A 27,050-nucleotide genomic window follows, 5' to 3' on the forward strand; every position below is an offset into this window, starting at 1 on the left:
ACAATGAGTTGATTAGGCTGCCGTTCAAGATTGGCCAGTTAGATCATCTACGCTTTCTGGCAGCAGCTCGAAACAAACTTCCTTTCCTGCCCAGTGATTTTAGGAAACTCTGTCTTGAGAGCCTGGATCTCTTTGGAAATCCTTTTGAACAGCCCAGCCCACTTGTTCCCAACATACAATTGCAAATACCATTGACTTTATTAGAATTTGCTGCAAGAGCAACCATAAATTACAGGTAAGAGTAGCATGATGGGTACATATTGCACCTATGCTGTTTCAAACCTGTTGAGTCTAAACTTTCCTGGCTTGTTTGGGTTTTAGGGTTTTTTTATTGTTGTTGTCCCAGTCAGTGGCTATTGCCCTTATTGCTCTTCACCTATTAAAAATCGTAAGATTAAAGCTGCTTTGAATTCCACTTGCAAAATCATCCCTTTGTTATACAGGATAACACAGGAAATTGGTGATGTGGAAGCATTTAGAGAAACGTACAGGTTGAAATGGTTTTATCCACAAAATGGAGTACTGTAACAGAATATGCTTGCCCAACTATGGTAAAAAAGAATCAGATCTACAACCCTGAACCACTTCTGGCATTTAGTATTGAGGAACTTACGTTACAGTGGATTTTGTGACACCGATCATGTTTTGTGTTGGGCTCTAGCTTCGGAATTGCTTTCAGACATGGTTGCTTTTCATCTTGTGCTCACATTAAAACTGCGTGCTACTTGTTAGCCTGTTGCTGTCTTTTCCTCTGTGAAAATTGTGTGTTGGCAAAAGGTAATCTACCTATACAGCTCCTAGTTGTAGCCACGGATTGGTCTTCCCCTGCTGGAGATGGGACCTTCCACAAGCTGAGCAGGGTTAGAAAGGTACAGTGAGGTGGCTTCACAGAGGGCAAATGTTATGGTGAAGTCAGCATTAGCAACTGCAGGCTTCTCCCTACCGTAGGTTTTCCTTAAGCAGTTAATTTCCTTTGGTGTGGGAGTGAGGGTGTTCTGTCTCGGGTAGAGAAGCCCAGTTCTGAGGTAATTTAAAAAATCTTATTTCACCAAGTAAACACTGTCTTTGCTAGGCTGTTCTTCCTTATCAGCTTTCTCACCTTCCCCCACACCACTCACATAGCTCTGCCTGCATGCTGCCACTGATCCTTCCCATACCAGCCACTGCTACTCCCACCCTCCTCTGCGTGGAAAAGGAGCAAGATGGAAAAGTGTCATGGGTACAGAAAGGGGCTGAGACACAGACCTAAGGGGTTCCTAATCTACATTCTGTGCTCATTCCTCCCTTGGGAGTGGGCAGCGCCCCATAAGCCTGGTTAATTACTTGGAAGTCTGTGCTAAAGACATCCACAGGCATGCAGGGCACACCCTGGAAATGAGCAACCAAATGTTCTGGTTCATAACTTTCTGACCTTGCTGATGTTATTAAAATAATTAAGCTCCACGTGTCTCCTTTCCCAACTTTATATAAATTGCAGTGATTTTGATAGAAATAATCTATCATGTTTGTGGTATTTTGGTTGTTTTTTTTTTTTTCCTAGAGAATATAATCAGTCTACACCAGACAAATTTTGATGCTCAGTTACGTTGCCAGAATACTTAAGGCATAACCCCAGTTCCTGGCCCCCATGCCGGAGGCTTGAAGAAAACGGCACCACACAGGACAAGAAAGGCTTTCTGCTCCAGGAGTCTCAGTGAGACAAGGCGCAATGGAAGCACTCCCCTTGTCTACGGGTCTCTGATTATTATTAGGAGACAGCGTTGGTCAGAGTGCTTCTTATTATCTTAAATGGAAAAGAAAATAGAAAGGTCTAACAAGTGAGCAATAGGTATTCTGTCTGACATTCACTGGCTGTGAAAATTAACAAAGAATGTCAAACAGGAGTGATCTTGGGCTATAAAAACCTTGAGAAAGAAGAAAACAGAGGGAAGATGCAAAAGCAAATGTTGGGACATCAATCTTCCTAGTGGCATTCTGGGCAAGTATCAGGTGTGATTATGCTTTTCCTGACCGGAAAAAAGGGTGTCCTGAAATAGAGGTGGTGAAAAAAATTCCCACAGGAGTCTTAGCTGTGTGAATGATGGTATATAGAAAGAGTTGGGAATACGTAGGTGTAGTCGGGATGTGAGTCAGTGAGACCTATGGAGTGAATCTGGAGTGACAGCTGGGCACTGGTGATACCCACACTGAAGTTAACTTGATGGAGTACTTCAGGGAAAACATTCAGTTTGCACCCCAAACACAATGCCACTCTGCTGTGAATTTAAAAAGAAGCAATTGTTCCTGTCTCTGGATGTCATTATTGACATGGTGGACAAAAAGAGTGGTGTATCAAAAGAACCTTAATTTATTGCCTGCAAGGTAGTACTACTGCAAAAAGGCTCCTGTTTCCTATAGATCCAGTGCTTTTATGCTACTACCACTTCCTCATGTTAGAGAGTGAGGAGTAAATCATGGGTGCTTTGTCAGGCCAGGATGAAACACAGCGATCTTCCTGGCTAGCATGAGGGAAGAGCAGAGAGATATGCCCAATTGTCTCATTATTATTAATTTTTTTTAATTCTCTAATTCTATATCACTGTGATTCTGCCTGTTACAATTTGTGTGAGCTCCCTACTTCTTGTTGCAGCATCTTCTGGAGTTCAGGTCCTTGGTACTTAGGGGTTAGTCCGTAACATGGTTGCATGTTAAAAACAGTCACTAAAAGTGTCTGCCTTGGAAAGTGGTGTTTAATTCCTAACAAGTCCAATATCGCAAGTGGCAGAATTTCAGACTTGCCTTGTCTCTGATCTCGGAATAGGGTTTCTTCCAACTGGTGCATATGGTGTGTCACTGTGTTTAAGTGACATTGGTTAATTTTGTAGTGAATTCACACTTTTTATCTTGTTCAACAGAATCCCTTATGGTTGTCATCTCCTTCCTTCTCACCTTTGTGAAGATCTGGAAGTGGCTAAAACATGCCAGTGTGGAAGTGCCTGTCTGAGCAGCTTCATTCAGATCACAGTGACCATGAATCTCCACCATGTAGCTCACACTGTGGTCCTTGTGGATAACATGGGAGGTACAGAAGCACCCATCATCTGCTACTTCTGTTCTCTAAACTGCTATTCCCAGTTCCTGGATAGGTACCTCCAGAGTAACGGGTGAACATTATTGGGCACAAAAGCTCTGCCTGGCGCTCTGTCCAGTGACAGAGGAGCCTGAAACTCTTACCTGCTTGTTACCCACACGTGCTGTCATAGGATATTTGCTGCCAACAGCAGATGTCAGCCCTGCAGCAAGGGGGCACTGTCTGTCTGGGCTGGTGGCCCAACTGTTCCTCCACTACTAGAATCTCCCTTTGGTTGGAATAAAAAGTGGTGCTTAGCCTGAATGAACCTTCCTTAGAATGTATTTTGCTTATTTTTTTTTTTCTTGTTTCCTATTACTGTGACTTTGTTTGGAGTATCATGAATGACAGTTTTCTTTGTTTCGTGAATTAAGTGGTTTCTTGTTGCTAGAAGGAAGGTGAGCTTGTATCAGATTGCTTTACTTACACTCGAGGCTCTGAATTCTGCTGACATAAGATGACTTTATCACTGGACTGTACCTTTCCCAACTTGTTTACTGTAGAGCAACTTGGTAGGCTGCTATGAGAAGAGATTATGGTGTGAGCAGTTCAAAACTGGTCATGTAATTCAGGGTGCTTCTTTTTTAAGAGTTCCGTTACTGCATTCTCACTTCAAGCAGGGACCAGCATCGCTGTTTTTTACCAGAGCAAATGGTTTTCATTTTATCTCTTTGTAATACAAGAAATGTCTTTTTCTAAATGTGTCACCTAAACTTTTTTTCTTAACTCTTATGTTTTAAAGATTGTTGAAATGTTCACTGAGTCAACTTATTAAATTTTGCAACCCTTCTATGTACACATGAATTGTGGTTTCTCTAATGAGTTTTTCATTCAGTGAATTCTACGGATTAGCTGCTGGCCTTTCTCCTGGTGAAGATACCGAAAGACATGAGAGTATCCACATACCCTTATTTCATGTCTTGTCAGTGCTCCGTGGCTTGTATATTGACACAGCGTGGAACAGAACTCCCTTGAAATATCTTTAGGCATCACATGCCTGTAACACACAATGGCTTGGAGGGAGCACGTCACACTGTTTATTTTTGAGGCAGTATCGACTGCCCAGGAGTGAATTACATTTGCATCCCTCAGGGTCATAGGTAAGTACACTGCTGTGGGAATTATTTGTAGTTTCCATGGGAAAACAAGACACCTGTTGTTACTCATTGCAGAACTGATCTAGACTTGGCTTCAAGGCATGGCTAAATGCCATGTACAGTGTGAGGAGCCACCTGAAGGGCAGCAGCAGGCTCTGGAAGAAAGCGCTGGCTTGCAGGCATCATTTAACATCTCCTGTGTGAGTACAACCTCCATCCATGTTCTGAATATCATCAGTTTCAAACTCTCCTCATCTAAGAAGGACAAGGGGTTACAGGTTCAAACTTAAACAGGGAAGGTTTAGGTTAGATATAAGGAAGAAGTTCTTTACTGAGGGTGGTGAGACACTGGCACAGGCTGCCCAAAGAAGCTGTGAATGCTCCATCCTTGGCAGTGTTCAAGGCCAGGTTGGACAGAGTCTTGGGTGATATGGTTTATTGTGTGGTGTCCCTGCCCATGGCAGGGGAGTTGGAACTAGATGATCTTAAGGTCCTTTCCAACCCTAACTATTCTATGATTCACAACAGAAATAAACACTGGAGCACGCTTACTGAAGGGATCTGCTCTGACTAGGCCAAGAGATGTTTTCCTGAGGAAAAGCAACCTTTATTCTAGAAATATTGAGTGTTGTTAAAGATGTCTGCAAATGTCAAAACAACTTGACTGTGTTCTTTTTATACAGTATTTGTGAAATGGCAACTTTTAAGCAACTATGGGATGATACAGATGAATCATTCCTTACATATTGCTCCTCAACCACAGAGAACTTGTGAAGGAGGAGGCCAAGTGTTTACCTCAACACTGCTCTTGAAAGCACTGCAGAGCTACCCATAGGAAGCTTTAGTCATATGCTAATGCTGTTGTAAAGGGAGAGAGATCTTGTCCTGATTGCAGCAGCCTAAAGATTACTCATTTGGAAAAATACCTTTTAGGTGGGGTGCATGATTAAGAGGAGGGAAGTGGAGTAGACACAGAAATTTGGTCTCCTCTGGGACTCCTCAGGAATGGCAGCTGCAGATATGTGGATATCGATGGTCGAGTGGCTGCCCAGGCAGCCAGCTGAGCTGAGCTGGGCAGAGGAGGAATCCACACTTCACAGCTCAAGGCAGGCAAGGGGAAGGCTGCCAAGCCCCATCCAAGTCCCTCAGTGCTGGGAGGAGAACGCAGTGGGGGGGTTCAAGGCCAGTGTGAAGAGTGCAACCTCCCTTGGGGTGAAAAGGAAACTGAACTGTGGGAAAGGGCTTTTGGATGGGAATACTTTGCTGCACTGATGGTTTAAGTCTCATATCAGTATGCTGGCTGCCATTGTCTCTGAAGCCAGTCACCCCCAAAACTGGCTTGGCTTCTCTTAGTCCTCTGAAACTACAGTGGCAGACGCACCCGACTGAGAGGGTGGTGGTGCACTGGAGCCCTGTTCTGCAAAGGTTCTTACACAGCCGTGGTTGTGCTGGTACCAAAGCACCTTCTAGCAATGTGGCAACATCCCCAGCACACTGTGATCCGGCCATCTCCACCATTGGCTCCTCCACCATTTGCCAGAGTCAAAAGCAGAGCTTTCTAAACTGCTGCTTTCCCGCTTTCCATCAAAAGGTGAAGAAAAGGGAAGTCTTGTGCAGCCAAGCAGAAGGCTCTACAAATACCCCAGGTTCCCTTGGTTCCAACCAACTTCATGTTCTCAGTGTCTCGCAATCCCCACGAACAGGCTCTCTGCGGGGTGCAAAGCGTTTGTCTCAGTCGGGTGAACTCCACAGCTTCACCCCAGAGGCAGTGAGGTGCCAGGTGAGTTGGGGTTTGTGGCTTGCTGGCTGCAGAGGATATGAGCAGCCGGGGGGGGGACTGCTGCAGCACTCCGTGCCTGCGCTCTGCCGGCTGTCAGCTAGCTAGGAGGTGGCGAAGGAGCCAAGATCCAAGAGTTAGGAAAAGCCAAAGCAGAAATCACTCCCTCCAGGAGCATCTTCTCCAGCAGTTTGCCCTGCCCAACAGCAAGATAGCTGTGGGGTCTCAGAACTTCTTCAGCTCGCTTCTCGTTGCACTGGGAAAAGGCCAACCTGCAGGCATGGGTTCTGTTGTAGATGACAAGAGACAGGCACATTTCTGTCCTCTGATACCACAAACAGGTGTGTGCATGCCCCAGTGCTATGTTTAGGGCTTCTTACAGAGCAAGTGGGTCTGTGCAGATTTGTTCTATGAAACTCTTCTACCTCATGTATCATACTTGTGGGGAGCTCTGTCGAACCGTTTACATGGTGTTTCCTGTTTGCAGCAAAGTGACCTGACGGAATCAAACCAGCTTTGATGCAGAGCCCAGTCCCTCTCTTTCAAGGAGCTCTCAATGCCTCACTTGAAAACCACCAGTTGTGCTGGGTGAGGAGGAGAAACTTGCCGAGTTACGCAGAGCTCACCTGTGGTCAGCAAAGATCAAGCTGTGAAACCATCATTAAAAATGTGTGCTAAACAGGAGCGTTGCTCCAGGCCCTTCTCTTATGCCCATGAAGTTTGTTTTTTGCCTTGGACATGTCAGTGTTGAGTACTGCAGAGCGTAGTCTCATCAGACTGAAGCAAGTGGTAGCTTTCACATAGGACGCAGTCTAATGTGAGATGCTCTTAAACGCAATTAAAACCTTGAATCGTTCTTTAATTGGTCTGCTTTTGCAGTGCTGCTGCCACTCTGCATTATCCAAGTGCTTTGTGATCTTAAATGTGTTTATCCATATGCTGCCTGTGTGATAGGGAAATTGTTATCCCAGTGGGACAGCGTTCCGGTTGCTGGAGTTTTACCCACAACTGTACAAGATGTTAAATCCAGCCCTGAGGAGCAGGAGGTGGCTGCTTCTTGGGGCAAGAAATACCTAAAATTACAGAAGCGTTGATGTTCAACCAGACTGAGAAATAAGCAACCACCACACAGGCAGGTTTTGGTGCCACTGGGCACAGGAGGAGGCGGCAGCAGCCTCCTGACAACAGCTGTTTGGTGCCGCAAGGAGGTACGTGACCCTCAGGGAGCACCCGCGCTGGGACATGTGGTGTGAAATGGTCACCAACCTTCAGAACTGGCCTGTGCCTGTGGAGGAGAGGGACCAGGGTACAACGTACAGAATGGCAGCAGTAAGTCTTGCCATTGTTTGGAGTTGTGGAATTGTTTTAGTACAGATGTTCTTGTAATTTTAGAATTATTGTCATCTTATAGATCGTTTTTCATATTCTAGACTGGTTGTCCTCAATACATTCTGGCAGTTCCAGGATGATTATGTGTTATTCTTGTAACTGTAGCATTATTGTGTAGTGTTCTTGCAATTCTAGATTTCCGTCCCATGTATTATTCTTGCAAAGCAGGAATAAATCTGTTCTTGTAATTGTAGACTTAATTTGTCTCATCCTCACCATTCTAGAATGATCTTACTTTATTATTCAACTCTAAGGCGACTTTCGCTTATTCGTGCAATCCTGGAATCATTTCTCATCTTATTCTTGCGCTTCTAGAACGATTTTCTTGCGTATTTTCCTTGCAAAGCAGGAATTATTTTATCTTACGTTATTCTTGCAAATCCAGGATTTTCCTGTCCTGCCCTTGCAATTCCAGAGTTATTTGATCGCATTCCCGCAAACACAAGGGGATTTTCTTCCCCCAGCCCTCCAGCCACCACACGCTTTGCCTAATTACTGACCCCCAATTACGACTGGCCAATCACAGCGCAGCCCCGCCGGTCGCGCTCATGGCGGGCAGCAGCTGCGCGGCCCCCGCCGGCGGAAGCGGCCGCGAGTGACGGCGCTGGCGGCCAATAGAGCGGCAGCTGCGGCGACGCCGGCGGCCTATGGCGTGCGGCGACGTGTGCGCGTGGGGTGGCGGCAGCGCGCGCGCGCTGCCTGCGGGAGCGGCGGCGGCGGCGGCGGCGGCGGCGGGAGGGCGGCGGGGAGCGGCGGCCGCCGCCGCCGGGAAGGATGCGGCTGCGGATCTATAAGCGCAAGGTGTTGCTGCTGGCGCTGGCGCTGACGGTGTGCGCGCTGGCGCTGTGGGGGACCGCCGGCGGCGGGCGGAGGCGGCAGCAGCAGCGGGGCGGTACCGGTACCACCGGGGAGCCGCCGCGAGTCAGCGAGCCGCCGCCGCGCCGCCCCGCCGCTAACGTCTCGGCTGCATCGCTGGCACTGCCGCTGCTCACCGAGAACGGGACGCTGAGTTACCGCTCGCTCGTTTACCGGCTGAACTTCGACCAGCCGGTGCGGAACGCCGGGCGCTTCCCGGCGCGGGCCGCCGCGGCGGACGTGGTGCTGGTGGTGCAGGTGCACGATCGAGCCGAGCACCTGCGGTTGCTCCTGGAGTCGCTGCGGCGGGCGGCGGGCGTGGAGAACGTGCTGCTGGTGCTGAGCCACGACCTGTGGGCTGAAGAGCTGAACCGGCTGGCGGCACGCGTGGACTTCTGCCCTGTCCTGCAGATATTCTTCCCCTTCAGCATCCAGCTCTACCCCCGCGAGTTCCCTGGCCACGACCCCCGCGACTGCCCCCGTGACGTGGGCAAGGCGGCAGCCCTGCGCCTGGGCTGCATCAACGCCGAGTACCCTGACTCCTTCGGGCACTACCGCGAAGCTCGCTTCTCCCAGACCAAGCACCACTGGTGGTGGAAGCTGCACTTCGTCTGGGAGCGGGTACGGGCGCTGCGGGAGCACACTGGGCCAGTCCTCTTCCTGGAAGAGGACCACTATCTAGCACCCGACTTTTACCACGTCCTCAAAAAGCTCTGGGCCCTGCGCGAGCGGGAGTGCCCCGAGTGCCAGATCGTCTCCCTGGGCACCTACAGCCCTATCCGCGGTGGCTTCGCCGGCCGAGCCGACAAAGTGGAGATGAAGACATGGAAGTCCACCGAGCACAACATGGGCATGGCCTTCAGCAGAGACACCTACCAGAAGCTCATCGAGTGCACAGATGCCTTCTGCACCTACGATGACTACAACTGGGACTGGACTCTGCAGCACTTGACTGTCTCTTGTCTTCCAAAGTTCTGGAAAGTGCTGGTTCCTGAGATCCCCAGGATTTTTCACACGGGGGATTGTGGCATGCACCACAAGAAATCCTGCAGACCATCCACCCAGAGTGCCAAAATCGACTCTCTCTTGAACAGCAACCAACAGTACCTGTTTCCTGAAACAATGAGTGTCAGTAAAAGGTACTCCATGGCTCCCCTTTCCCCTCACGTGAAAAATGGAGGCTGGGGAGATATTAGGGACCACGAACTCTGTAAAAGTTACCGCAGACTTCAGTGAGGATTGTTCTCACAGCCTTTTCTCTTTTTGAGTTGTTCCGTACTGTCTTTTCCAGGCACACGTGTATAAAAAGCATTTATGAGTTGCTTTAATATGAATAAACATTCTTGTAAAAGGTGTCCCAAAATAGTAATCTTTCATGTTCGACAGCCACATTTTGGAAACAGGTTACCTGCTGCCGCCGGCTGCAGCCCTCACTCGCAAATGACCTCTGCCACACTTACTGGGAGGAGGAGAAAACTTGTGTTTAGGCGCATCTTCCCTGATGCGTGAAGTGCTCTGTGATGGGTATCTTCCCTCAGCCAGGGCAGAGCTGGGGATGGTGACCCAGCCAGCATTCTTCTGCTGGCAGTACTCGCACCTCCTGCCATCCCCTTTTGCCCGTGTCCTGCTTTGGTTGCAACGTGTTGATGAATATATGAAGGAAAAACATAAATGTTTTTACTACAATGTAGATAAAGATATGATTTTTTTAGTTCTGCTGAAATAAAATTCCGTTGTTTTGTAATACCAGAGAAGTTTTTAATTCTCACAAGATGATGTCATCTCGTGGTGTTAGAAAGAACATTGGTGGGATGGGGGAGGGGTTGTTTTCTCTTTAATGCAGAGGGCTGAGTGCCTGCCATCACCCACTCTAGCAGTGTGCATTTCACTTCATTAACTTTTTAATGACTCTCACTAATTGAGGCAGAATAGAGGAACAACTGTGCAGCATGGCACCTCTTTTGTTTGGCTGAAAAGAAAGTTTGCTTTCAGTCAGCTGTGTCAAGCTACTGGTAAAAAAATAACTGTTGTATAATGGGAATGGTCTGAACCAGAGCTGCCAGTAAGGAACAGGCTTGAGCTGAGCTGCCACTAACCCTGAACACTTCCTCACCTGTTTAAGTCTAATGATGCAACTGCTTTCATGACATGCTGCTTTGACATGCAACTGGTAACAGTAGCACCTTTTCTGTAGAACAAAGTATATTAGAGAAAGAAAACACTATGCTAAGGTGACAGACATGCAATATTCAGAGGTAGGGGTTTGTACTGAGAGATTGGGAGGGAGAAATAAAAGCGTTTCTTTTCATTAGAGAAAATGGGGTTGTTGCTCTTTGGACTCTGGCTACAATGGCCACTTACAAATGGAAGGATGTGTAGCAAGGATTTCCTTTTACCACCATTTATCACCTACTATATGGGCTGTGAATACATCCCTTATATGTCCATTTGAGAGAGAGCCAAGTTACGTGAAGTACTCCAAGATGCTCTTTTTTTGCAAGAGTAATTTAAGTACCACGATTTTGTACCAGCTTTGGCACTTGCCCCTTTTTCATAGCTTCAGAGAGTCAGGGCTGACACCAGAAAAGCTGTGGCTGTGCCTCAGGCCCTCGACGACCCCCAAAAGGAACCTCATGACAGGGCTGATCCGGGCTAAGCTTAGCCCAGCAAACAACTTGTCCTCCTTCAGCTGCGCAGGAGCCATGCTGCTGCCCAGGGTAGGGCAGAGGCTTCTGGCAGCTGTGGTCTCTGCCAAGCTTAGAAGAGTAAAGCTTATACCATATACCCCCACTGCAAGCACTCGCATCTAACAGAGAAATGTAAGGCTGAACTCCAGAGCAGCTGTGAAACAAGTCAAATTGAACTTTCTTCTAAAGCATGTTTGTGTCCTCTACAACTCAAAAGAACACAGAAGTTATTTCAGAGGTAGTGAGAAAGGGAACTGAAAGTTTATTACTAGATCTGTTCCTTTCTTCAGAGAGGTGAATCAGCAAACAGCATGCTGAAGCTCTTGGGGAACTGTTTTTAAAAAGTAATCGGGATAAAAATGCCTTTTACAAATTGTAAATATTTTGTAGCAGATGTACAACAAAAAAGGCTGCTTTTACTGTGCAGCTGAATTTGCTAGCTTGACAGACTGGAGTAGGTCTGGATGCTGTGGATCTAAAGTAACACGCTAGGATGGAATACACAGTATAAATGCTGGTTGTTTCTCAGAGACTAGTTAGAACTTCTCTGTGTAATTAGAAATTTCAGCTCCTTGCTACAAATCACTGCAAATCTAATCCAGTTATCACAAAAAGGTTTGAAAAATGATGACTACTGCTCATTTCTGGGTGGATTAAACACAGCAAATCCTGAGGGAGCCGTTAAAAGGAGAATATATACAAATGCTCCCTGTAATGCAGCAAGAGACTAAGAAAGGTATGTAAATATTAAGATGCATTTTTCTTCCCCAAGCTCATATTCATCTTCAACTGCACCCTTCTGGTTAAGTAAAACTATTTCAGCCCATACATAAGAAAACTCAGACCTACTAACTTCACAAATTATTAACAATACAGGTATTCCCTGTCAACGTGTAAACAAAACAGTTTGAGTAGGAACCCATGTTCTACTCTTGGTCCTAAAGTCATAAACCAACCTGTGGAAGTCACAGTAAAGCAGTGAACAACAGAAGGAAATCCTAAAATAATTCAACTAGTCTAATTCATACAGCAAAGAATTCTGGAAGGTGACCGGGCAGTGCGTTACGTGATCCCTGATGATCTGCACACTCCCATCCTGCGTGCTCACTTCTCGCAGAAGCGGGGAGGCTGCTCTGCTGTCCGAGCTGTGCTGGTCCCCCTGCGCTGACCCTGCAGGAGCAGCCACTTCATCCCCTTCGCCTCCCGCCTGCTCCTCCCGCAGAAGGCCTGCTTGTTTTTCAGAGCTTGCAGCCACAGCCCTTTCATCTGCAATGGCAGCACTTTCTAAATCTGGTTCCTTTCTCCTAGATTCGCCAGGAATCGCTGAACTGGTGTCAGAAGGTTCATGCTGCAAACAATGGTGTGAACTACAACCTACTTTTCCTATTGTTTCAGCAAAAGATGTGGAAATTTTGTTAGTTTCTGCAGCACGTTCTCCCTCAACTGTGTCAGCGGCAGTACAGTTTGTTTCTGCCTTTGTTTGGGGGTAGTCGCCATTTGTCTTTTCATCAAGCTCTCCTCCTGAGCTGCTATGCATTTCTTCTTTTCCATCACATTCAGAATGGACTGTTTCCTGCGGCTGTCAAGAAAACAAATGAATTGGTTTATAGTTGAAACAGACTGGGCACACAAAATTGCTGTAAAGACAGGCTAAGACACTTGTTTCTCCGACATCTACTTCCAGAAAGCCAAGTCAGGACAGTGCTGAGGTTTTCCTGATCCTGTACCGCTCATGGGAACAAGTGGCAAGGAGGTTGGTTGCCTCCCAAGTGTTTCCTCTCCAATAGGAAATGCTGCTGGGCAGCTGCCAAGTGACCAGGGCCTCCATTGCAATTAGCAGCGGGGAAGACTAGCCAGTCACCACACCCAGGCTGTTTTCAACAGCTCAGGAGCCAGAAAATCAGCCAAGGAATCTAAACTCTCATTGCAAGAAATGGGCTCTAACCTTGCAAGTAGGGAAGTTATCACGGTCTCGCACGTAAAAGGTGTAACTAGAAAGTCTTTCTCAATTGGCCTAAGCAAGTTAATCCAGGAATTGCTGCGGTTTGCCTCAGGAGAGTATGAACTGTGAGACCTGGTGCTGTCTAAGGAACAGCCAATTTCACCTTTAGGTACTGACTGCTTTATAAAAAAAAAAAAGTTGGTAACTTGTATGTCCCCATCCATGGACAGTCAGGATCAGCCAGGAATCTGTCCAGGAGCAGCTGGATTCATGGATTCAAAGACTGAGTCACTTTCTCACGCACCCAACCCTTTCTGACCCCACTCTAGCAAGAAGAGAAAGAAACACTAGGTAAGTCATTCTCATCAGTGGATGATTCTCCCACAGGAAGATGTGATGATTTAAGGTAACTTAGCTTCCCTTTCTTAGGTGCCAAAACATAACACATCTGCCCTCCAACAATTTGAACTTTTAATGTACAGTCCACACTAGCTAGTGTAAGCTGGACCCAGTATCTTTAGGGTAAATTCCTTGGTCCTCCAGCTCAGTTCCACAGGTAACATTCGTCATCTTAACTTGCTTTCCAAGAAGCCATCTACACATTCACTGTATCTGCAGTCTCCAGTTTATGGACACAGTAGTGATCTGATTGTCCCTGCATATTACCTTTAAGAAGAGTTTTAAATTTACTTCTGATGCAGTATCTACCAAGAAATCCTAGCTGATTTGGGGGTTTTACCTCCTTACAAAAACTAATGTTTTATTTTCTTCATCTGTCCATCTCCTGTATTGCAAAGGGACATAATTTTAATCCTGTGACAGACTTCAGAAGCAGACTGCCTTGCAGCCTTTACCCAGACAGGGTGATTGAGGAAGAAGGGTAGCCTGAATGAGACCTTAAACATTACAAGCAGCAAATTTGAGACCAATGATTAACATATTTAGTTATCTACACAACAGGAAACCACCAAACTGTTGGACCAAATAAAGATAACAAAACCCAGTTCTTCTCAGACAAAATCCTCAATGTTTTCCCTACCTGTGTGACAAGGCAGAGTGAAGCAGTGGCTGTGACTGAGTACCCTCTGTACAGCCATTCTGTTTCACACTCCCAGCAGCCAGATTCTCTGCTTCTCCACTCCCTCCTGACCCCAAGTCCCTCTGGGTATGTTCATTTCTGATTACCAGACACCCAGGTGGGATGCTCTAACCATGGGCTCCAGTACATGTGCTCAAACTCTTGGGTACTTGAAGGATGTGGATTATTCACTTCTTCATTTCCATTTTAAGAACATTATGGCTTTTATTCTGATGACATCTGCCATGATTTGTTTGCAGCATGCTGTCATCAGCTCTGACCTGGAAGCACCTGGAGCCCCTCTGAATGAGGGATACTAGGTACTTAGTAATTATTTTTTTTTAATACCAATGAGAGATCTAGTGTGTGCATGCCATGCTGTATTCCTGCAAGGAGAAAGCACTGTCTTTAGCAACTGTATCACAGTTCTCCATCTTCCAAATGAAATACAAGAAGTTTCAATCCCTTGGTCACATTAAATGGCACAAATGTGAACCTATGCTTCTAAAAGCTGGCATTTTATACTTGCAAATACACCCCACTCTACGGTCTTCCCTGCTGTATCAAGACAAAACAGGAGCAAAGCTGTTTTGGTCAGACTTCAGATCATCTTGCTGAAGTACATAAATCAGTGAGTGAGCAATATGTACTACTGCTGGAAAGATCCTTACCGTCAACCTGATTTGAATTCTGTCCTCAGTAACATCAAGCACTTCAATTAATGGCTGGCTTTCTGGTGCTGATTGGAAGCAAAAGGAAGGGCATGAAACAGTGCCTAGAAATCCATCAATGTTTTCTTCACTGACAAACCATCTTTCCTAAAGAAAAGAAAGAGCAGGTTGTGTTCTTTTCATACTCTACTTCAGCAATATTGGAGCAAGAAACTTGCTCCAGACAAAGGCAGGATACTGATTCACAATACCAATTTCACAGCACACTCATGTCTCATTAGAGAAATTCTAAATCAGACATTCAGAAGTAACAGGTTGAAATGAATTGAGGACCAGTGCTTAGCTCATTTCAATTTAAAGTATGGAACTGTGTCATTACAAAGATTAAAAAAAACCATGTTTTTTCTCTCTTTCAGTATGTGACTAATATACAGATTTAGACTCCCTCTGAGAAACTATTTGCACCAACACTGTTCCGCTGTCCTTACCTGTCTTAACATCAGGGAGGCTTTTATGGATTTGTTTCAGTGCTTTACTTTAGGAAAATGCAAACACCTCTTTGGACTGTCACCGCAGAATCTTTGAACCCTCAGACTTCAAGATCAGGCCTTCTAAAGCAAAAGCTATGAAACAAGTATGGCTATATCCATTTCGCATCCATCCATGGAGGCTTCTCAGATCTCCATTTTGGCAAGCATAAACACCAGTTAGAAGAAACAGAGAAGTATCCACAGTTAAAGGCAACTGTCTGGGACCTGTTTTGAGGCTGTTATTATGCAGTTCACAAACAATGTGAAACGTGTTGCTCCAGGTTTAAAGATTTAAATCAGTTGCAGGTAATTAAAGGTCCTAAAATATATCCTGGAGGTTCTGTTTCATAAGAACTGCAGAGCTTTCCCTGTCCTCATAGTCTTCCTAAATCATCTGCTGTAGGCTGCGGGCAAGGACAGATATCGTCACAATAAAAACGGTCTAACCCAGAGGACTGTTGTTATGTTCTGTGAATTAGCTTTCCTGTTTAACAATGAACTGTTTAATTGTAAATAGCAAAGGAAAGTTGCAAACCTTCTACTTTAAGTCATACTTTTAAATTTCTCAGTCCAGTTCTACCCTCTTGTCAACTCAATGAGAGTTAAATTCAATTATCACTGACATCTTGTGGACTAAGAAGCAAGAAGGCAGTTCTGCACTGTTTTCGCCCCCTGTGGATGTAGCCTTATGCACAGCCAGATGCCGCACTGGGTACAAAATTTAACTCTCATTTTGAAAACAAATAATGTATGGCAAAAAAATAAAACAGCATCCTATTTTTTTCACTATTTAAATCAGAAGTCAGAAAATTGTAACATACCTATTGCGGGTTTTAAAAACCAGAGGACTGAATTTTTTTTCTATCCAGAAAAAATTACAATCCAGGCAAACATCCAACATCTGATGCTGAAACAGTCTGTAGAAAGATTAAACTACAGCAGGGCTGCTCTGACAGGAAACCCTCCAGTAACATACCTACTTCTTGCATTTTTGTACCCAAAGCCTAAAGTACTTATTCCCTCATGTTGCATCTTTTCCTGCCTGCCAGAGAGGGACCCTGCCAAGCTTTAGGCTTGTAGAAATATTCTGCAGCATTCAAGAGGTGTAAGAGTAAAGAAAGAAGGCAAGGGAGTACAGACACAAAACTCTGTGCAGCCCTGAAATTCCCACAGGCTCATGAACCAGACCTTGGGCAAGGCCTTGGCCAGCACAGGAGATATATTTCTACCTCTGCCAAGAACCACTTTGCCCACGCATCACACAGAGAATAGTTCAACTTCCCTTCTGTGGGGTTTCTGGCATGCTGCCGGGTGTGATGGTGGTTCAGCCCATCCCGGTATCCTGCCTTTGCTTGGAAGTAAAGTGCAGCAAAGCATCCTCTGCTCCAGCATGACAGCTCTCCTCACCCAGCAAAGAAACCGAAGTCACCTTTAACTGACACCTCCACTCCTTCACACTCCACGTTTTCATTTTAACAGCAAGAACATTTTTCTAAAAGCTGGAGACTCGCAATTTGAGTGAGGACGAAAAAAGAAACCAGTGTTTGTCACTGTTTTCTCCTCCAAAATAACTGCTACAAGATCTCCACATCTCAACACCCCTTTAAGAAATGGACCTCTGTGGGTTTTGGATCTCAGCAATCTTGCTCGATTCTATGCTTTCTCCCAGACTGCTATGACTGTGAGCAAGTCTCTTTGCCTCCATTTTTCTGGTATAAAATGGAAGAAAAAAATCTTTTTTTCCCTCTGAACCTGCATTTGCTTTTTCTAGTGAGAGCATAAGCCTTTTGTGAAAGGACTTTTACTGTGCATTTGTGCTCTTAAAGTTGGTGCCTGACCTTGCTCATGTCCATAAGCAGACTAACAATAAAAAGAAATCACAGGTACAGGAATCAGGAGAGGAGATGCTTGAAAAGCCAACAGGTAATGAAAAGTTTTCTGTTATGTCAGATTATCACAAATCACATCCTTAGATTGCTTTGTCTGAAGCAACTTTAACCACAGGGTCACCTCCTGTGAGATGCTGTAGAGCTGTTGCCTCCAAAGTCATTGCCATGGAGAAACAGCAGCAGAGGCAAAGGGCGCACACTGCCAAGGGGCTCAGCACCCAGCATTCCAAGAAACGCAGGGATAGTTTCATGGAAGCATTTCTGAAATAGCAGGCGACTGTTTATATGCACCAAAGCGGAGATACAATGAAGAAAACTGGGAGGGCCTTTACGAGTGAATGTGAGATTGACAGTTCCATATATAAAACTGGGAGGACCCTTATGAGGGAATGTGAGATTGACAGTTCCATATATAAACTGCTTCCCTGGTCAGGGGTGTGAAGTACCAGCACTGCCAGTGAACCCTGGCTATGAGAGTGGCAATAAATATGACTTTGCACTTAGGCCACGAACCAAATAAATCTTTCTGAAGGTTTATTCCCTGATTAACACCAAAATAATTTGTTTTCTTCACAGAAAATACTGTTAAAAAAAACTGAATGGAAGGTCTATTGATCAGCATTTTACACAGGGATGAAAAGTTAACAGCTTGTGACAATGTTCCTATCATTTTGGCTAATTACTAATAAAACAGTCTTACCAGGTTTCATACCAACTCAACACCATATTCCCAGAGCACTACACTTACATTTCAAGTAAGTATTTAAAATTTTATCACAGCACTACCCAGTGACCTGCCATAAATCATGGTACCTTGCACTTTACACACAAGCCCAAGCAGTGCTGTTTGTTGTCAATATAACGATTATCATTAGCCTGTTCAGTCAGCCAGCAACTGTAATTCAGACTTTGCATTCATGGAAAGTATACGCTAAGGCATTTATATTACTGCAGATGTTATCAAAGCACAGACCTTGAAAAGCATGATTCAGGAATTTATTTTAAAGCCTGTTTGCTCTGGCCTGAAAGAGCAGCAGAGGACACCCATCTGCAGATGATTTCAACGACCTCTAAAATAATTCTTCAGTTTAAACAGTTTATTTTCTGATATTTATGGTACTTTCTTAGCAACTCAGAATTAAATTTGGTTTTCCCTGCACATACTGTCATCTGCTGTTTGGTACACATTCATTTTTCCCTGCGACTAAACTGAGACCAAATTAACATAAATGTTAGCAGGAAAGACTTTGGTTTCTAGAACACTTCATCACTCAAAACCATCATTGTATCGCACAGCACTGACAACGCAGAGCAGCAGCAACACTGGCAGGCACAGCACAAAGCCAGTCCCTCATAGCTGCCCTTCTCAAAGACTTTGTTTGCATTACTTTATCTAAACTTGTAGCCAGTTACCATCCAAAGTTACTTCCCACACAGGCTGCAACAGTTTTAAAAGTGAGACAGATTTCAGGCTGAAATTATTTGCATGTATTCTGTAATGAGAATCTCATGCGAATAGGAAAAGGGACTTGGATCTATGGATCTCCTGGCTTCTCAGTTCTTAGGGTGCCATTGTAACCAGCTCGACATGAAAATTGGAAGTTCAAAGTTTTGGTGAATAAAAGTACCTGTCCTGGGGGTGAAAATTTTTATAAGGTATTCATACAGATTAAACAGCTCAAAAGAAGCTTTCATGAGCTTAATCAGTAGGTTAATAATGTGTCCTTACATAACTGTTTCATGTAAGAACATTATTCCCATAATGCATCTACCAATTAAAGGCTATTCAGAAATCAGTTTGTTTTATAGCAGAAGCAAACTGATTACATTTCTTAATGTAGTTTGGGAAAGAGATTAATTTGAAAAATATCAAACAATAAATTTGTTCTGTTCTCCTTTTCTGTCCTTCTCTGACCTCCCAAAGAGCATGCCAAGATTCCTGAAACACTGAGCACAGAATAAACTGAATCAAAATAAGCTGTTGTAGGATTAAGCACTACAGTCCTAGTTTCTAGCATCATCTTCTAAGAAGTGATCCCTAACTATTATTAACTCTTTATAGTAGCTTGGGAACCCTGACTTTCAAAGAAAGCATGTAACACAACTCAAAATAGTTTAAAAATAAGGTCAAAGCCTAAATGCAGCAGTACAGTTAGTGGGACGGCCCCAGCCCACTGAGATCCAGCACCCCTATTCGGACTGTGAGTGTGCCACAGTATCCATTCAGCTCTTTAGTACAGAGTTCTCCTTGAAAGGTGGCATAGGCTTAAAATGTTAGTGTGTTTAATACTTCCAAACACAGCTCTCTCAGTTTCATGCTTGGCTGACTCTCAAACCAAGAAATACATTTATTCACAAGAGCTCTAATTCTGAGATCACCAAGCAAAAGAACAGCTGCAGCATGGCCCCAGGCAGTGGAGAACATCTAGCCCATGGCCTTTTCCACATGCTCCCAGCACTAGGAGCAACACTGCTTTGCTACCTGCAGCCTCACCTAGATGATTTCTATTCCAGGGAATACGTGGCCTCTCAGCTCCCTCATGCCAAGTGCATGTCCAATATAGCTGGAAAGACAGGATCTGTCTGAGAGCAAAATAACTGACAGCACATACAAGACATACAAATCAGAGGGCTGGAGCACCTTTGCTATGGAGACAGGCTGAGAGAGCTGGGTTTGTTCAGCCTGGGGAAGAGAAGGTTCTGGGGAGACCTTAGAGCAGTTTCCAGTGCCTGAAGGGGCCTAAAAGAAAGCCCAACAGGGCTTTGTACAAGGGCATGGAGTAACAGGACAAGGAGAAATGGCTTTAAACTGAGAGAAGGCAGATTTAGATTAGATATTAGGAAGAAGTTCTTCGCTGTGAGGCTGGTGAGGCACTGAGGCTGCCCAGAGAAGCTGTGGCTACCCAACACCTAGAAGTGTTCAAGGTCAGGTTGGACAGGGCTTGGAGCAACCTGGTCTAGTTGAAGGTGTCACTGCCTGTGGCAGGGGTTAGAACTGGATGATCTTTAAAGTCCCTTCCAACCCAAGCCATTCTAGGATTCTATGATTCCATGAAATACCATATATTCAATGAGATAACAAGGATTAATTACAAAGCCTGACAATCTCTCTGCTGTAAATACAACTAAAAATAATACTGTTCCCATGGGGTTTTGTATAAACAGGTCATAGCAGGTATTTGTCTCACAGGAGCACACCTATTGCCAAAGCAGAACACAGAAGTCCAGGGGTTAGAAAACAACACGTGGCAGTAGGTGTGTGCAGTGAGCAGAGGTCACAGGGAGGGAAGGCTTGTTATTTACCTCTGCTTTCTGAAAGACAAAGCAAGACCTTCAAAATTATCTCCTTCACAAGGCACCAGTGGCTGTGCCAAGCAGAAAAATCACACCTCTTTTTTCACGTTCAGTAACATGCCCTTCCAAAACATTCGCCATGAACACATCAACATTCACATGGAAGTTAAGCAAAGCTTTCATATGGCTGTGCGATTCCCTCCCAGATATCTCTGTTAAGCAATCCTTGCAAATGGCTTAACTCATGCTTGGTTCAAACCATGAACTAATCAGGAATGCTTAGTATAATGTTTTTCATACTGTAAATGTTAAAAAAACATCAATGTGTGGTAAAGCAGAGGAAACACTGCTGCCTGCTGTCCTCTGGAGACCCTTGGGGTTTATGCGAGTCAAATTTTAATATTCTCCATAGCAGAACATGGGCTTTTATTACAAAAGGGAAGGACTGGCCGCAGCAATTCTCTCCCCAGAAAGAGGTATCCCAAGAGGGAAGCACTGATCAGGAAAATGAGTACACATCTTCTGAACAAACTCATTTCAGGCCACTGAGAAGGGCAGGAAAGGTGTGGATCAGCATGAAAGAGAATTATTACTTTAACCAATGCTTTTCTAATCACAAGAAAATAAGCACACATCACCCCAAAACTGCAGGCAGAATTCATTATCTAGCAAATGTGTTTCACATGTTAGTATAATTGAACCTCCAAGTCTCAGTAGTTCAGATACACCCACCAGAAAACTGGATTTTATTTCTGTTAAGAATTGAGCATTTAACCCCAGGAGACCAAACATTAAAAGACAGTACTTTACGAAGACATGATTTCTGTAATTGCCCAACTCTAGCTCTGGCATAAACCAGGACATTCTGGAACATGTTGTTCTCAGAAGCCTTGCCTGGCAGGCTCACAGATTTTATTAATGGTTTTTTAACTCTCAGCCATTCTTTTTCATCATTTACTCGCCAGGCTCTGTTGTCTTAAAATGAAGGGGAACTCTCTGATGCAGAAGTTACCTAGCCTGAGCTCCCAGGATTTAAACAAATAGAAGCAAAAGATGTAAAAAATATTAGTGGATGAACCACAATGAGGAGTAACACAATGAGGAGTAACAGTGTGATTCAGGCAGTGAGGGGCAGCTTCCTCACATCATGAGTCCCCATTCCCCTGGAAAAAACAGGGCAAGCCTTGCAGAAAGATCACTGCTATAGGGTCCCTGGTACAGAAATTGAGCACAGGGCCAGTGACAAGATAACAGTGAAATACGTGACCCTGGTCAACAAAGTTCCAAGTAGCAAAATCTTTATTTTTATAAGATTTCTGCTGACCATAACAAGTGTTTGGACATTTAGACAAGGAGTGAAACTATTCAAAGAGAAGGAGAAGCTATGGCTTCAACCACTGCTAAGAAGTTAGGGCTAAGAGTCAGCAGAGAGCTGACTATCTATTCTATGGGAAAGCAGTAAAACCAAAGCAATATCAAGACCTATCAAATATAGGACCATTTGTAATGACACATAGTCCAGGGAGAACTGTTGCACTGTATAAAGACTTGCTGAAAATAAGCACTTGCCAGTGTGGGAATTCAGACTACTCAGCATCTGTGGAAACCAAGCTCTAAATATATCACCTTTCAGCACAGGGATTCAATCGTATCTGACTACAAAAGGAAAACCACTCCTTGAAATTCTCTTTCAAGAATGGTGTCCTAAGGACAAGATCAATTCATTCTTCTATCACTATCTATCAGACCAATTTCCAACAAAAAAAGAGGCCAGTGCCATAACAGGAACACCACAAGCATGCCAGGCAGGGCTGTGCAATTACCAGCACCATTATCATACATGTCAATCTGGGCAGAGGCACACAGACAATCAAAATCACGCAATAGGCACTACAGCACAACCCAGGAAGGAGGCTGCCAACAAGATGCTTTCTGCTTCTGCGGAGAACACTAATCCTAACACACTTCCCTGGCCCTTTGGCAAGTTAATGGGGGATAGTTGTGCAAGCAGCCTAACAGGGTACTGTAATAGCCACTTTGGCATGAGCTGTTGGATGGTTGGATGGATTTCTGAACTAAACCAGCAATGAATCTGATCCATGAAACAACACAGAAACCCTTGGGCTCCAACTTCCCAGAAGAAAGAAGAGTAGGATTTTCAGATCTGTAAAAATCACCGGCCTCTTCTTTCATCACACACTACCCTCTGGCAATGCTACTGTGTCAGAAGTGGTGACAAAAAAGCAGACAGCAGCATGGTCACAAGGTGCAGGATAAAATTCCTGCTCGCTGAGGCCACCAAAAGCTCCCTGAAGTGATTAAAGAGGGCGCTGTTACTTTGTGTGTTCCTAAAACACTCTTCCTACGACTGATGCAAATCCTTGCGCATCTCCATGCAAAAACCCTAGCTCCGATTCAAAGAGAGACTCAAAGCAGAAAGGCACCAGAGATGACAGCACACAAATTGAAGAAATCAACCTAAGTAGAAAAGAAGCTACCACAAGCAAATAGTTAATGGTCAGAAGACAGCACATAATAGTCGTTCTAATTAAATATTAATTTTTCTCACTTCACTCTGAGTGAATGCAGCTATCAGTGCTGGCACAGGCACTTTTGGGAAACAGCATAGTTAAAAAAAGGCAAACAGAACAAATTATTTCAGATTATTTCAGCTGCTTTAATTTGCAGGCCTGGCATCCAAAATGACTGTATGCCAGAAAAAAAATCAATCTTTTTTAGCCTGCTACATGAATGAATGGCTGGGAGGTCCATGACTAATGCCTCCTACTACTCCACCCAAAACATTCTGCAATATATAATCAATTCAGCACATTCAAAGATGTGTTTAACTCACAAAATGGTAATATTGACCAAAATCTCATTACCGAATGGCCTTTTAACAACTTTCAATCAAAAGATGTTCCCCACTCATCATAAGAAATGCACATACCAAATACTTCCAATCATTAGACTGAGATCAAAGGGTGCAGGAATGTCTATCAATCACAGGGCTAAAGATACTGCAGCAGAATTTCCTGTTCCCAAACTGACTTCTCAGATCCCCACACAGAGTCACAGAAAGCAACTTCTCTTAAAACCTGCATTTAAATCTGCACACCATAAAACAACAAGGAAGTGCACGGGTAGGCACCATGGCACATGATGAAAGATATTCTGACTATCTGAAAAGGTGGATAAATCACCCATATAGTGGATAAATACCTCATGCCTTCTTAACCTATACAAAAAACAGGCAGTAGTTTTCATGGTGGCTAATTTGATGTCACATTGGCAACCAGTACTTGATCACACCATTTCACAGTAGTGCTGACTATTTCGTGGCCCCACTTGCATGGACTTGCAGGCTCCTGCTCTGGTAAAAGTGGAGGAGATGCACAGTAAACAGTTCAGCATAGGTGATTCTCAATAAATTCATAATCATTGACACAAAAATTATCAGCTCCTCCTTCAAAGGGTTTGCTACTACAGGAAAGGTATGCAGCCTGGTAAATGGGAAATAAAATGTGAAGATTCAGGTGCATAACCACTAATTGGATAAATATCTTTCAGTATCACATGGTACTTTCTAATTGTAGGGATGGAGCAACTGAGATACTCCAAGCCACCATCCCAGTGTATACACTTTAAGCTGCCAGTTTTCTGTAATTGCACTCCCACAGTATGTGATCCAAACTGCAAAGGATTTTGTTGCTCTAAAATAAAGACAAACTCCAGATCACACAGCTGAAAGGTTACACAAGATTTGTGCAGTCTTAATCCTTGCTCGTGATAAGATGCTTGAAACTCTGAGTTTACAGAATAATGTAGTTCTTCACAAAACTTGTGTGAGCACTTCTTGACAGTGAGAGTACCACAAGTTGAGCACCCCTTTACTGGGACACTGCCAGTTTTCAGCAGGCAGTTGGCCACATGCAGCAGATGAATTGACCTCCTCCCACTACAGGCAGCATCACTGCCCAACAACAACGCATAAAATCATAAAACATCTAAATTAGAATCATATTCAGGCTGATAAGAAGAAGGTGAAGAACTAGACCAGCAAATGGCAATCAACAGCAACTGTTGCTGTTTGCTGTACTACTCTGGTTGAATTGAACGGAGTTCTGTCCCGCGCAGAGTGTACAGCCACAGGTACACTCCACTCTCACACATCTGCATTTCATGACACTGTATGCATGTGTGTGTACATCTGGTGTATTACAAACATCTCCTTGCTTCATGTGAATAAGCTGCATAAGCAATTTATATGGCTGTAAAAGCTAACACTAAGGACATAGGGCAGGCTCCATTTTCACTCATCATCAGAAGTTACAGTGTAACAGTATGCTAGATATTGGAAGGGACCTCAAAAGATCATCTAGTCCAATCTCCCTGAGTCCAATTCCTAAGTTCCCTTAGGAAAAAAGAAAAAAAAGCACGGGAGGTTGAAATCAGTGCTGTCAGCTCTGTGATGTGACCTTTGTACTGTTCATACAAGACTAGCATTAATTAGGTCATTCCACTTACATCCGGTAGCAGCTCTCTGAGGGAAGCAGTTTCCGCCACTACCAACTTCTGAACTCAGACCAATAACCTAATGCCTTCCTAAGACATCATTCACAAACAAATCCAAACAACAAGTCACATGCCGCAGTAAAGTGGTGGAACTCAGGGGAATGTGACACGCCAACCCTGCCATTTTGAAGCCATTACCTGCAGAGTGGAGGCTTCAAGGCCGAAGCTGAACTTCTCCCAGAGCCCAGTGCTGTCAGGGGCCTTGGTGAGCACAAAGGCAGCGTTGTGGGCAGACACGTTAACGCTGGTCTCAGTGGACGCCAGCTTGTTTTCTGGTGGAAACTGTAAGAAGAGGGCATAGGAACCAGTCTCACTGGAGAAGTGGAGGCTGTAGTGGTTCGTGCCCACGTCCTCGCTGAGGCTCTGGGGCTTGATGTAGGGCACATGCACGAGCAGGGTAAGGGAGGTCTCATCCTGCCGGCACTGGAAGGGAGGGCACAGGGCAGCCTCAGGGCTGCCGGAGTCCCGGGGAAGAGCCATCTCGCTAGGGATGCCCTTCACGGTCAGCAGGGCCGGGTTCCCGGGAAGGCACAGAGAGGCGTCCTCATCAAGGCCGCAGGTCACAGCCTGCTCGGGGCTGGAGCACAGAGCAGGAGAAGCGGCGCCGGAGCGGGGTGGTGACAGGTCGCCACCGGCGGGTGGATCGGCGGCCTCCCCGCCGTCGCACATGCTCTGGACCGTGCCGCCGGTGCCGCCGGTGCCGCCGCTGCCGCCTGGGGTAGAAGCCGCCCCCCCGCCCGCCTCGGCACTCGGTTCGGCCTTCTCCACCCGCTCCCCGCCCAGCCCTAGCGGCTCCCGTGGGCCGGGCTGCGGTACCACGGGCAACGTGACCACGAGCTGCCGCTGGGCCTTGTTAAAGGCGGCGCTCCCGCGGCTCTCGTCTACGTCGTAAGGGAGGCGGAGGCGAAGGCGGTAGGCGGGACGCTGCGAGTCGAGGCGCAGCTCCCGGCCGCAGATGTTCAGGTCTGCCTGGGCGGCGGACCGCAGCAGCGGAAGCTCCACCGTCACTACCAGCTCCCGTGGCACCGGGCTGGGTGCCGAGTCGCGGCTATACCGATAGTTTTGCAGGTCCACGTAGGAGCGGTGGCGGATGCTCCAGCGCGGCGTGGTGGGGCCAGGAGGCCGTGCCGGCGGCGGGGGGGCGGCTGGCGGCGGGGCGGCGGCTGCAGCGGGCGGGAAAGGGAAGTGCGGCAGTGGAGAGTCGCCGTCGTCAGGCTGTGGCGGGGCGCCTCCGGGCAGTGGGGTGCGAATGACGGGCGCCTGCGGGACGCCCTTGTACTTGGTGCCGCGGAGGACGACGGCGTTGGCGCGGTCGAGCTCCACGGAGCAGTGGCGCTCCACAGCATCCAGCGCCGTGTCGCTGAGCAGGCGGCGGAAGCGGGCTTTGCGGGCGGCCAGGCGGAGCGCCGCCGGGTGGAAAACCACGTCGTAGACCAGGCGGCGCTGGCCCCCGCGGCTCAGCTCCTCGCGACCCGGAGCCAGGCTGTAGGGAAGGGCCCAGCGGTGGCCGCCGTCCTCGGCTCGGGCCTGCGGCGCCCCGACGTGCGGGTTGCTGCAGACGTTGAGGTAGCAGCGGCGGGAGCCGGCCTGGCTGGTGCGCAGCACGTAGCCCGCCTCAGGGTGGATGAAGCGCACCTCCATGCCGCGCTCCCGCTCCAGGGCCGTCACCTCCTCCTCGTACAGCCGACGCTGCTCTGGGTCGGCCAGCTCCGCCGTGTACTCGGCGAACAGCGCCCGGAACTTCTCGTCGCGGAAGGCCCGCTGGAGCCGCTCCACCTCCTCGGCACTGAGCTCCAGTTCCTCCAGCAGCCCTGCGCCTGCCATGGCTCCGGCCCGGTCCGGCCCAGCAGCTCTCGTTAATGCGGAGACACTAAACAAGATGGCGTCTCCGGCCTGGACAGGCTCGTTGCTATGGTGATAGTAAACAAGATGGCACCTCCGGACCCTGCCGGCCAGTTGCTATAGAGACGCCAAGCAACATGGCGCGCTCTCCCCTAGTGGTCTTCCTCTATAGAGTTGATTCCCCTCCACCCCAGCCTCGCTGAGCCTTTCCTGTCAGTGACTTCGTGTCGGTTCTCAGCCCTCACCCCTGTCTTCCACAAGGATGGCTCTCTCCCATTGCCTCCTCATCCCTCTGCAAGACTCTTGCTCTCCTCA

The 27,050-nt window shown here is 46.3% G+C and overlaps 3 protein-coding genes across 3 annotated transcripts in view; 2 read left to right on the forward strand and 1 right to left on the reverse strand.

The window, feature by feature from the left end:
- Nucleotides 1-3,901, forward strand: part of LRR1 (leucine rich repeat protein 1) — a 9,343-nt gene extending 5,442 nt beyond the window's left edge. The window contains exons 3-4 of the mRNA XM_061462460.1: nt 1-235; nt 2,895-3,901. The exon at nt 1-235 is cut by the window's left edge and continues 493 nt beyond it. Coding sequence (XP_061318444.1) covers nt 1-235; nt 2,895-3,147 — 488 coding nt within the window. The 3' untranslated portion in view covers nt 3,148-3,901. The remainder of the gene's footprint in view (nt 236-2,894) is intronic.
- Nucleotides 3,902-8,075: 4,174 nt separating this feature from the next.
- MGAT2 (alpha-1,6-mannosyl-glycoprotein 2-beta-N-acetylglucosaminyltransferase) lies at nt 8,076-9,971 on the forward strand. Its single transcript, XM_061462462.1, has one exon. The coding sequence runs from the start codon at nt 8,147-8,149 to the stop codon at nt 9,461-9,463; it is 1,317 nt and encodes a 438-aa protein (XP_061318446.1). The 5' UTR covers nt 8,076-8,146; the 3' UTR covers nt 9,464-9,971.
- A 1,182-nt stretch (nt 9,972-11,153) lies between these two features.
- DNAAF2 (dynein axonemal assembly factor 2) lies at nt 11,154-26,730 on the reverse strand. The gene is made up of 3 exons (XM_061462461.1): nt 25,032-26,730; nt 14,606-14,752; nt 11,154-12,493 (listed from the first exon to the last, which is right to left on the reverse strand). Exons 1-3 carry the CDS (start codon nt 26,715-26,717, stop codon nt 11,927-11,929), a joined length of 2,400 nt encoding a protein of 799 aa, XP_061318445.1. The 5' UTR covers nt 26,718-26,730; the 3' UTR covers nt 11,154-11,926.
- Nucleotides 26,731-27,050: the final 320 nt, after the last annotated feature.

Source organism: Pezoporus flaviventris, unplaced genomic scaffold, assembly GCF_033815535.1.
Source record: "Pezoporus flaviventris isolate CSIRO_AGI_PZ_B2104156 unplaced genomic scaffold, CSIRO_AGI_Pfla_v1 ptg000035l, whole genome shotgun sequence".
In the NCBI taxonomy this organism is placed as follows: domain Eukaryota; kingdom Metazoa; phylum Chordata; class Aves; order Psittaciformes; family Psittacidae; genus Pezoporus; species Pezoporus flaviventris.